Genomic DNA, 12,621 nt, shown 5'->3' with positions numbered 1-12,621 from the left:
TTATACTGCTCCACGGACTCTTTTTGTTGCTACAAAGTCTCTCGATTCTTCTCTGACTCCTGCACTATTTCCCTCATAACAGCCATATCTTCCCTGCTTTGAATCATTGCATCTTGAGTTTGTGACATTCCAAACTCCAAAGCTTCTATCCTAACCTCCAATTGCTTCATCTTGGTGCCCTTCGCCATTTGTCTTTACCCACAATCACAATTCACTTTGCTGGTCGTCTACACCCCTATGATCGCGTCGAAATTGCTATTGTTAGCAAATTTCAATGCCTGCCCTTACCATGATAGCTTTTGTCTGTCACTCCACAACCGATTCGTTCGACTCTGATACCACAAATGTCAAGCCCCAAGAATTGGGGATGGACAATTTCGAAAATCAAATGGTTGGATAGAATAGAATGAGAGAGAGAGAGAGAGAGAATACTTTTGTCATTTGATGATGCCTTCCTCATACCCCTCGGCTACATATAAAGCCCACCTCATAACTGATATAACAAAAAAGGTTAGACTGTTTGTACAGTTAGCTCTTCAACTCCCTAACCACCCAATTGCCTAACCACTTAATGACTTCCAGCTAACTAATACAAGTAGTTAGTTATTTTCCTAGCTAACTAATACAAGTGGTTATTTATCCCAAAAAATCCCCTTTTTACCCCTAGGGTCATGACATCCTATTATAGTAATCAGTTATTGACAAGGACTCTTGTTTTGTGCTATTGATTTTTGTTTTTATTTCATAGACAATTGATGCATGTTGCACCTTAGAATAAATTTTCTTAATCTTCTCCCAAATGTCCTTAGCCATAAATAAAAATATATAGTTCTTGCTTACCTCAGGTAGCATTGAATTCCAAAGCCATGGCATCAGTATTGAATCTTCTACATCCCAAGCAACAAACATCGGATCCGAGGCCTTAGGTACTAGACCAGTAAGGTGAGCAATCTTCCCTTGACCCTTCAGAAACGTTTTCATCAACTGAGACCATTGAAAGTAATTCCCACCATCTAGGCGGTACGAATGGTGCATTCCTGGAAACTCACTAGCAGGGGCACCACCAATTGGTTGTTCGATTAGTATAGCTTCTGCCATTGAGATGGGAGAAGCTGTTTTAGAAATTTCAGACATTATGCGGATTATGACGAAAACCATGAAGGGAAGAAACAAAGAATAATTGTGGCAATGAAGGCTGACGATGAATTGAGAGAATAGGTTATGGCTCTGATACCATGTAGAAAATAAACCAAAAGATGTAGAAAGAACAAAAAAATTGTACTTCTCACAATTGATAGAATAGAATGTTACAACCCCTATTAATAGGGAAGTAGAGTACAACATAGGAAAGATAAACAATAAGAAAAGATAGACTGTACACTATACAAAAGTCAAAGATACAAGGAAAGCAAGAACATGAAGTATCTAAATTTGAATAATTTCTTTCTAAACCCTGCAGATAAGATCTATGCTAAATTAGGAAGGATAGACCAAGACATCATGATCCAATTCTCTTCATAATCTCGTGAATCAATCAACATTAATTGTAAATCGGAGTACAATCTAGTAGTTGGAAAAATTGATTTAAAACAATTTAGAGGAGTTTCAAAATTTAAAATCTTAGCAGTCATTCTATTAATCAAGTATGATGCAGTCAAAATAGCTTCTCCCCAAAGGTATTGTGGAATATTCATAGAAAACATGATGGCTCATGCTACTTGAAGCAAGTGTCTCTTTTTTTTTTCGACAATGCCATTTTGTTGAGGAGTTTCATGATAGGAAAACTGGTGGATTATACATTTTTCTTTCAAAAATACTCCCAAACACTCATTGAAATATTCAGTACCATTATCAAAAAGTAGAATGCAGATTTTTGTTTGGAATTGTGTTTGTTCCATGTGGTAAAAATCTTTAAACAACTTTTCCATTTTAGATTTCTTATGCATCAAATACACCCAGCACAGTCTTATATGATCATCAATAAATGTGATAAATCATTTTTTTCCCGACAAGGTATTGACTTGTGAAGGACCTAAAACATCACTATGTATTAAATAAAATGGCTTTGATGCACAATAAGATTTTGATAGAAATTGCGTGATGATCTTTAGAAAAATGACAACTTTCACATTGAAATTGAGTAGTTCACTCCTTGAAACAAATTAGGAAAGAAATGTTTAAGATAGGAAAAATTAGAATGTCCAAGTCTAAAATGCCAGAGCATTATTTTATCACAAATAGGATTTGAACTAACGCTACTAAGGTCTTGAACTTTTTACTGTTAAGGAAAAACTCTTCAAAGTAGTACAGTCTATCCATCATCTTAGCATTGCCAATCATACTTCTCGATTTTCGGTCCTGAAAAATACAGTGAGAGTCATAAAAAAATGACAAGACAGTTTGATTCTTGTGATAGTTTGCTAACAGAAAGAAGATTGCAAGTATGTTAAGGAATATGAAGAACAGATTTAAGTTCAATATTTGTGTAGATTTTGATTAGGCCTTTGCTGGCAATAGGTGAGAAACTGCCATAAGCTATTCGAATTTTTTTGTGACTAGAACAAGGAGAGTAGGTACTAAGCAGATGGGAAATACTTGTCATGTGATCAGAAGCTCTTGAATCGATGATCCGGGACCAGGAGCAGATTTAGTAAAACTAGATAGAACAATGGGATTACTATCTGTATGTGCCAAAGATCCACTAGGAATACCTGATACCGAATTAGTCTTTAGCAATTGTAGAAGTTGATCCACCACCTGCTCTTTACTGAAACAACTTGCTGTGGCTTCATTTGCTGAAGGGGATTCACAATAGGCCCTATCACGTGACTTATTGTTCTTCCCAGTCACTGGTTTCCAGTGCAGTTTCCAGCATGTCTCATGAGTATGACATGGTTTGTTGCAAAAATCACACCATACCCAAGGTTTATCACCATCCCGTTGATTTGGGGCGTTTTTTTGACTGACATTCGCCTCAGATCCAATAAGGGCTGAATGATCCAGTGAGCCACCTGTCCTAGTTTTCTTACCCAACATGACATGTCAATGACTTTTTTCCCTGCAAACTTCTGCACACACCTCATTGATAGTAGGAAGAGGTGATCTCCCAATAATCCTTCCCTAACTTCATCAAACTTGACATTTAATCCAACAAGGAATTTGAAAATACGATCAGTATCAACCATCCTTTTATAATGGTTGCAATCCTCAACAGCCCTCCACTCATAATCATTAAAAAAGATCAAGATCTTCCCACAATCTTTCTAAAGCATGGAAATACTTAATGACACTATCCTCACCTTGAGTAATCTCACCAAGTTTTAAAGTGAGTTCATATACCTGGGATTGATTGTCGAGATCAGAATATGATATTATCCCAAAGTTCTTTTGCAGTTGAGTAGCACATATAATTGGACTGAATATCTTCTTCCATAGAGTTGACAAGCCATGTCATAATCATGGAATTTTTTGCATCCCAAGCTGCATATGTGTTGCCCTTTGGATACAGTTCCTTAGTGTCTCTTGTCAGGTAACTGATTTTGCCTCGACCTCTAATATACATCCTAGCGGACTTGGACCAATGCAGGAAGTTATCTCCATTAAATTTAATGGTTGTGATTTGCACGGAGTGTGCTTCAGAGATATGTCCAGTTGGTGCAGTTGGAGTCTTGATGGTTCTGTTGGAACGGGTACTGGAATCAGAGCAAACTTCTGACATGGTTGTGGAGAACATAAAACGGTGAATGGAACAGAAAACGATGAAGAGAAGGAGAGAGATAGCTGTTAAGGTTCTATTGAGGTTGAACGAATCTTAGCTCTGATACCATGTAAGAATTTCTGGTACTCTCTTTCACATACACAGAATAACTTTACAATGGGATTTAAGGTTAATCCTGGAACCTCCATAAGGGAACTAACTACAAAGTCAACGAACTTATAAGGAAACTATTCTAAAGGAAGCTGACTAATAAGGAAACATTATCTGTACAATGAATGTTTATGCAATAGGCAACTAGAATCAAGGATCTGCGGAATTTTCTCTATTCAAAAAAACCTAGTCAAGTAAGTCTTCCAGCTATTAGAATGAATGCCAAATTATGAGTAGACTGTTCCTTATTTACTCAAGTTTCTAAATCGAGTCAGCTGTCAAATCTTCAGTTTTTTATTTCAACAATATATGTACTGTATCATTGTTTATTAACTACCTTTAACTAACCCTTGTTCCACTGATCTTGGTGCAGAGATGAACAAAGATTTCAATCTTGAATACCTCTGGTTTCTATATGTTCAACAGTGATGGACATTGCATGGAGATGCAAGGGACATTTGAATGATTGAGCCTGTTTTATTACCACATGGAAACACAAACTCAAGATGAAAACCTAGTTTTATCAGGTACTCGTTTTGCATAAATAATGTAATCTTGTTAGCAAAGCAGTCCAATGGGCTACAAACTTAGCAAAATGTTGTACCATGCTTATTAAGCATCAGAGGCAAGAGAGCCCTGGACTATGTGAAAACCTTCTGAATACCTGTTACCAATAATTCTCTCCACAATCAGCATAGAAATGTATGAGTCTGTTAAGGTATTTATGTTTTTAGGTGAATTATAAAGATAAAATTGTGAAGTGTGCATTATTATGTTTCCAAACTCTAATTGGTTTTCCAACATTCCGTCGCCCAATGTTAAAATTTACATGATTCTGCCTTTAAACATCATCATCAATTCAATTTTTAAATAATTGCACATGTTTGCCATAGTTAAAAAAGAAATCACAATCGTATGTTGAATCTTGTGTTTAGAGCATAAATATTGATTTGAAGATTTCTAATAGTTTAAAATTTTAAATTCCTACTTACAGCCGCCAGTCTCAAACCCGATAGTGGAGGAGGGTTTTTCAGTAGCTGACAGTCGATGTAAAATCTGTTGGATCAAACAACATGAGATCTAGACAAATCCTGAAATCTTGACAAGTTTGAATTCATGTATCAACTTGTCATAGTAAGAAATCTTGACAAAGTTTGAATTCATGTATCAACTTCGCATAGTAAGATTAAAGTTTGACATGTTATTATTGTTTATTGAGTTGGTTGGGAATAATTTTATATGCGTACAGGTCCAATTTCTGATTTTAAGTTCTTTGATGAAATATGAGTCATTCTGTCTGTGCAGACTCTAAGCAGCATGGTTCTGATCAGTGAGCAAAGCGTGTGGGCTGGGCTTTACCAAATCTGGCCCAAGAGGCACTAAGTCTATCCTCTCGCAGTGGTATGCAAATCACAATACCTTTGCTGGCTTCTCGACAGATCATATATGAGTGTATATATTCGCTTCTTTGGTTATGATAAAAGAAGAAAACAAGAAAAACACTAAATTCAACAAACCGTATTCTCCACAGGCTCACACTGTAACTTCATGTAGTAGAGGCCTTAAATAGTGGTAAATGATGAATAAGCAAAAGAAAGACACGACGGATGAAATTTCAGTTACTTAATCAACACCCTTTAGACTTATGGTGGTGATTTTATATATAGAAGACTTTGTGCTTCTGCAGTGAGTGACATAACACATGATTACTTTGAAATATGAAGCATTAGTAGGTGGTGCCTATTTGAACGGTCAAAAGAGCAGCACTGTAGATAAGTATATATATTCTTTTGCCGCGTGTTTCAAATTTTCATGTTAATTCTTTGGCCTCTGCTCAACATGGAGCCTCTTTATCATAATATTTGAACTGATATCCTAATGATGTGGAGTTCTCTGCCCCATTTCCTTAGCGTGATTGGTTCTTCCAGGCATAGAATTGACAGATAGTTGGAGCAAACTTTTTGAAAGTAAGAAACTTATGATGTGTGAGAATTCTAGGAAGAGTACCCGTCAGCCCTTGCGTCATATTTGTACTTAAGATTTCTTTTTCAGCCAAAATTAGTGCATGAAAAAGATGAGGAATGCTAGAATAATGGTTGGATTGGATAACATTTTGATAGAAGCACGGAAATGTATGTGATATTTTAATCGTAGATGATCTGCTACTCCTAGAAAAGATAAATTTGGACATCTCATATCAATTTTTTTTAAAAAGATAGGAAAATAATGAAGGATTGTTATCTTTTACAGAATTAAGGTAGGATGAGCAAAATAAAAGAGCTAGCATGTGCAAATATTGGATTATTAAATAATAACATGTTTAATTAAATAATAACACCATCTTTTATCATATATACGGCTCAAAATATTAGATAATTAATCTTCATAATGATGAAAAATTAGTTCACAAAACACTGGCGGTGCCAAATTTTAACAAATTCATTTATATTTTACTTCACTCCAAATTAAAGGCGGGTTGTCAAATTTGAGCAACATGTGATTATGTACTTTTATTGAAATCACGGGGCCGCAGAGTGCTCGCCCATTGATATGTCAATCCCTACTTAATATATGATGACGCATATAAATGTTTCATAACTCTAAATCGTAGGGATTGAGACACCCACCACTAAGAAATTCTGTCTGTGATGTTTTCAATTCAAACAGTAAAGAATAAGCTTGTCGTCTGTATTTTCTTCTTCTCTGTTGTGTCGTTTTAAGTATACTGTGAATGTTATGGAAAAACATAGAAAGTTCTTACCATTTAATGTAGATGCAGTCCAAGAAATTTGTCTTATTATCAAAATCATAGAACAATAGTATTTTATAATTATTGAGTTATATCATTTTCAATAAATAATAAAATAGGACCACCGTTTGATTTAATTCCTTTTTTTTTTTTTTTTTTGTGTGGACATATCCTTATCTTGTTTATTCATCTGTCGGTTGATTAGGCACTTGGATGACTCAAAAGCATTAAGCAGTTTGTTTTTGTTCATTTGAGATCCCACCGGCACTAGAAGGTGAGATCATCTACAGTGTGGTAAGAGGGGTAGAGAGGAAAAGGAACTGGGTGGGTAGTTATGGTACTAGTGCACTGGGCCATACTTATTTAGTCAAGGAGAAATAGTCAGTTTGCCTAGGGCACTTGAGCAAGTTTGGCTCAGATGCAAAACCCAATTGCTTTTAGAGGGTGCTTGTAAATATCTGGTTATTAATTATTAGTTTTAGATTATACAATTTTAATTTTTAAATACATACAAAATGAAACTTTTGAATTTTCAATTCGTCAAAAGTATTTTACATTTACACTTGGAAGAGAATTTGAGTCAGTTGCCATTTGGTAAAGGAGATGAGAGAGAACTAGGAGAAGACTTTTCTAGAGAAAAATAGTACACGTATTCTTATAGTATTTTATTGGTCAAAAAGAAATTAAGGTTATCGTGACACTATGTACCTTACCCAAGGGGCAAGCTGTCGTTTAATGGTTAAATAACAATGAAAAGAATTTAAGTATGAAATAAAATAATAATTAAATTAAATTATTTTATTTAATATTTGGCATATTAAGTTTTAAAAGGTGTATAAACTTAAATTAATCATTTTTGCATGTTTGATATAGTAAATTTTAAATAAGGTATACCCTGACATTAATGAAGAGAGGTACAGAAAAGATGACTAATTTGTCCCAATATTTAATAAATAAAGAGCAATATGAAACAGAGAGAGGAGATGAGGGGGCAAAACTGTTCAAACCCAAACAAAAATTTAATCTTGCTGAAGTGGAATTATTAAAAACCGGGAGAACATGAATAAATTTATGTCTCATATTTTTAGATGCCAAACATGGTATTCTCGTATGAAGTATTAATAACACCTTTTCTTTAATAGTAATTAGATATGTCAAGTTTAAATGTAATATCTTGTAGAGGATTTGGGTAATTTTATGTCACATTTACATGAAATTTAAGAGTAAACTAATTAAATAGTTGATAATGTTGATGTTGATGGACCATTGAGAGATATCCTAATGATTTCAAGTACTTTTATATGTAATGTGAGTGATGAAGTACCAAACTATCCTTGTAAAACCTATGCGCAAGGAAGAGTTGAGGAGGGTTTATTGGCATTAATCTAATCCTTTATCTGAAGAAAAGAAGTTCAGTGTTTATTATATATATATATATATATATATACATAGAGAGAGAGAGAGAGAGAGAGAGAGAGAGAGAGAGGATTGGGTGAATACATGCCATTTGATGGAGAGAGGTGAAAAGGCAGATTTATTTGACTGAACTGAGAGATTACGTTTTAAGGTTGTTTCACATCTTGTGTGTGTTTTACTGTTCTTATTTTTATGATCGTTTGTGCTTGTAGAGTAAATTAAATTGGTAGTGAGAGGCCAAAAATCTGTAGGCGAACGAAAAGGAGAAAGAGATGGATAGGGAGAGTTGAGTTGCAGGGTAGAGCTATCTCGAGTCCTGACAATGACCAAAAAGAAAGTCGCGGCACGACGATGACGAGGAAAGAAAGGGTGTGAGAGAGAGAGAGTAGCCGAAAGCGACTAGTCTTTGGCAATTGGTGTCCGAAGGTGAAGGTGAAGGTGAAGGTGAAGGTGAAGGTGGGGAAGGGATAGAGCCGTACAACAACTAGAAGAAGGAAGGTGACACGGAGAGAGCTGAGGCGCTGTCCCTCTCGTCTCCATGATCCATCTGCATTGTTCACTTCAGGCCTCTAATTTCCACTTCACCCGCCTGATGTTGTCGGAGATTGAGACTATGTTTGAATTGAGAGGAGGAAACCAAAAGAGATAAAAAAAAAAAAAAAAAGGAGAGAAAATATTCTCTTTATTTGGGAAAAAAGGGTTAAAGAAAAGAGAGGACTTGAAATCTTCTCTCTTTCTTCTAAAATCTCTTTTCTCACAATGGGGCCAAACGAATACGTAACTCTTTTATTTCTTTTTATTTGTATTTTAATTCTCAAAGAAAAGGGAAGGTGTATTATTTTACATATATAGGAACCACGTTAAAGAAATTCAAGGAAAATTTTGTGTTGCTGTGGTGACCTAATGACATCGTCACTTCACTGTACGTAGTTTTCCAATGGCACGTTTGAGAAAAATGCTCAGTTCATAGCATCGTTGTGATTTACCCTAACGTATATATTATCTTGTATATTGTTTTGTTGTATCTAAATTTGAATTTGAGTTTTGATCAACTATGATTGATTTTGATCAGATAAGCTAAGCTCTTCCTGATGATGATGATGATGATGATGATGATAAGCTAATCTCGATCATAATATATTCTATATAAATTTCAATCAAATAAAGAAATACTCTAGAAATTTTTTTAAATGATATTTCATGTTATGAAATTGTTACATTCTAATTGTGATAATCTGTATAAGGTTTATTATTCAAAGCTCATTAATTATTCTTGTTTTGTCATGTCATTTCAGTAGGAGAAGTATCGGATTTAGAGACTCTGGTAAGATACGATTACTATGACATATGATATGGGCCTCGTAGATTACTATTGTATTGTTATTTGTGTGGATGATTTTATAAGAATGAACTTTTGCCCCCCTGTGATATGAATGATTATTGAAACTGACTGACTGGTTGGTTTTAAATAATAATACAAATTATAATCGTTAATTAATTAAATTTTAGTGTTTATGAGAGAGACTCTCACTGCTGATCTTGCCCTTAGTGGACTATTATTATTAGAATGGAGGGGGGTGATGAGATCAGACTTAGTTTTTACCCTACACATTAGATTAGGCTCAGCAGACTTTTGATTATTAATGAAAAGTACTATTTAGTTTAATTGTACTCAAAAGTTATTATGACCATATATACTTCTTTTTTGGATTCAATGATAACGTCATTAGTTTTTATACCCTTTAAACTCAAAACTCAATTAGTAATGATGAGAACCCTACAAGATTTAAAAAATAAATCTAAAAATCTCATGAGACAGTCTCTTAATAAATCACTTCCTTAGTAAGAAATTCTTAGATGCCACATAACAACAGAAACAGTAAGTAGTCCACATGAGAAATGATAGAAAGAAAGACGTGTCTCCAATTTGCAGTTTCATTTCCCATTGCATTACTTGATCAAACCCAACATGATTATAGCACACAATAAGGTGTTTGTTATAAAAACTCCCAGCAGCTTGTACGCTCCACCACCTTTAATTAAACTATGAATGAATTACATAAAGTCACAAATGAACATTCACATATATACACGCATAACTTTTTACTGGTAAATTAATTTAATTAATTAGCATGTGCAACTGGGGCGTCTGTGAATTAATTAATTAATTAATGTGTCGTTTTCAGGGTTTTGTTCTTCTCAATGGAAACAGCTGATATGTACCAACACCCACAATCATATGGATGTGTAAGAAGAGAGAAACTAAATTGATGATGGTGGTGATCATGATATTAATTTATACAATGAATTTGAGGTTCAATTCAGTGGTCCTGGCATGGCAGCTGCAGGCAATTGCAAATTATTATGTGTGTGGGGGGGAGGGGTGTGTGGCGGCCCACTTATGCATCATCATCAGAGATTAACCATATAGTCGGTGTGTCGGCAGCTGCTCCTTAAAACAGTCCATCAAGGTAATTAAGGTATACCTACTTCTTCTGTTATATATAATTTTAATTTTGTTTTAATGCCGTTGCTACTGTTAATGATTTCCAATGCTTTCAAAGAGCTGGTTCTTGATGCCGCATTTCTTAGCTCTTGCCATACTCATTTTTCAGTATACCCAATGCACAGAATAAGAGATTAAGAGCATGTTAGATTAAGATCAAGTAGGTATCTTTAACAGGGAAACATCTTATACATTGGGGGGGGGGGGGGGGGGGGGGGGTTGCACGTTTCTTACTGTAACCCAAGTTATTTTCTTATGTGATGTGGTAACTTTTTTCTTAATTAGGTAACAAAATTGAGAATTAGTAGATGTTGATCATTACTTGTGGATAAGAAGTAATGAGCGTTTATTATTTTTAATTGTGAAGTTATTCTTTTCAACCACATGGCAACAGGGGGCTATGACATCGTAACTTTTAAGGTTTTTTTTATTTTTATTTCTCTCTTAATTTTTTAAGATTTTTCATTTGCTCCTTTTAACCTTTAAAATTTTTTCACTTACCCTCTATCCTCGAGCATTTTTCATAGGTACCCCACTATCCTTCAAAGTTATTTTTTTTTAATTTTTTTATTTTTTTACCTACAACCATGGTTTTTCCATCACATTTAGAATTTACTTCATAGTTTTTGTAAGAATGACTTCCTAACTCTTGTGCTAAGAAAAAAACAAAATAAGTATAATAATTTTATAAAAATGAATAAGTACATATATTTTTTATTTTATTTTTATCTTAAGGTATATATTTTGATTGAACCTTGCTAATATATATAAATGCATATATAAGTGTATATATGCTCTGCCCTCTCCACCATAATGATTAGAGTCAAGAATGTATATATAAGCTTCTAAGACCTTACATTTTTGTGCTTATACTTTCTACCACCCTCTTTATAAAATCTAGGCCATTCTACTTAAATATTGAAAAATCTCTTGTAAGCATCACACAAGGTGACGTTAAATATATATATATATACTCCAATCACAGGTAAATTGACCAAATGCAAATTATAGAGTGTTGTCAACTCAATATGTTGTGCAGATTTACACACTAATGAGAGCTCAAAAATCTTTTTGTAAATCGTATTACACACTAATGTGTGTGTTTGTGTGTGTGAAGAACAATGTTTGAATATATAGCTTCTTCTTTTTTTTTTTTTTTCTTATAAAATATATATAGCTTATTTGGGTGGTGTTTCATTTATAAACGCAGATTTTTTCTGATATGAAGCACATTATGGTTGTTTATGAGCACTAAGTGGTAAGTGGCATCATATACTTGCTTTTAGAATTGTTTTTCAAATCCATGTTTAATTATGAAAATTATTTTCACCAATTGAGAGCTCCTAATTTTTCCTTTATCCGTTGACTTGGGGTAAGTGGTAGTCCAATCAATAATCAGAGCAAATCTTTTTTTGATTTCGTTAAATCTTCATAATATTTGGGCATGTATTATCAATGCCCCTCCTCCTCCTATCTTTTGAAAGATAGCACCAACACCAACACCAACACCCCCCCCCCCCCCCCCCAAAAAAAAAAAAAAAAAAAAAAAACACTAATATGTCCTTCATATATAATAATGTCTTTCATTAATATTTTTACCAATAAGAACACCAAAGTAGGTCAGAAGTGCTGTGCTGTGCTGAAGTACAATAATAATAACAATTATTATCAGCATCACAAGTTTTAATTCTAATAATTTGGATTGGACTATACATAAATTTTGGACATTTGATCAATATATATATATATGTATAATAACATATGATAAATATTAATATATTTTTTCTTCCTCTCCTTTCCATTTCATGTCTCTTCACAGTCACATGTATATGTTTGTTACTAATAATTCGGAATGACTTTATACTATTTTCTGGGTACGGGACACTTGAGTGGGTGTGGATATGGCTTTACTTCTCATTAGAATATATATATATATATATATATGCAGGAGGAACCACTGTTTCACATAATAATTGCACTTAATAAAATCTTTGACTGGGCGGAGGCAAAGCAGTTTTTTAACCATCTTTTTGACCTTAAAAAGCTCGAATCTTTTATTATCCGATCGATGAGTGGCACTTT

The 12,621-nt window shown here is 34.0% G+C and overlaps 1 protein-coding gene across 9 annotated transcripts in view; it reads left to right on the top strand.

Annotated features, from left to right (window-relative positions):
- Window positions 1-12,043, top strand: part of LOC127797390 (nuclear pore complex protein NUP205-like) — a 39,537-nt gene extending 27,494 nt beyond the window's left edge. The window contains exons 3-8 of one of the 9 annotated variants that reach the window (XR_008022208.1): window positions 4,242-4,395; window positions 4,863-5,048; window positions 5,174-5,269; window positions 9,329-9,357; window positions 10,220-10,504; window positions 11,750-12,043. Coding sequence is in view for 1 of the 9 variants with exons in the window: in XM_052330246.1 (XP_052186206.1) it covers window positions 3,587-3,715 (129 nt within the window). In the remaining 8 variants the exon portion in view is untranslated. The other 8 variants (XR_008022207.1, XR_008022206.1, XR_008022204.1 and 5 more) reach the window with 8 other exon arrangements.
- Window positions 12,044-12,621: the final 578 nt, after the last annotated feature.

This window comes from Diospyros lotus, chromosome 3 (assembly GCF_014633365.1).
Source record: "Diospyros lotus cultivar Yz01 chromosome 3, ASM1463336v1, whole genome shotgun sequence".
NCBI classification, from domain to species: domain Eukaryota; kingdom Viridiplantae; phylum Streptophyta; class Magnoliopsida; order Ericales; family Ebenaceae; genus Diospyros; species Diospyros lotus.
This window is presented reverse-complemented; position numbering and strand designations above follow the sequence as displayed.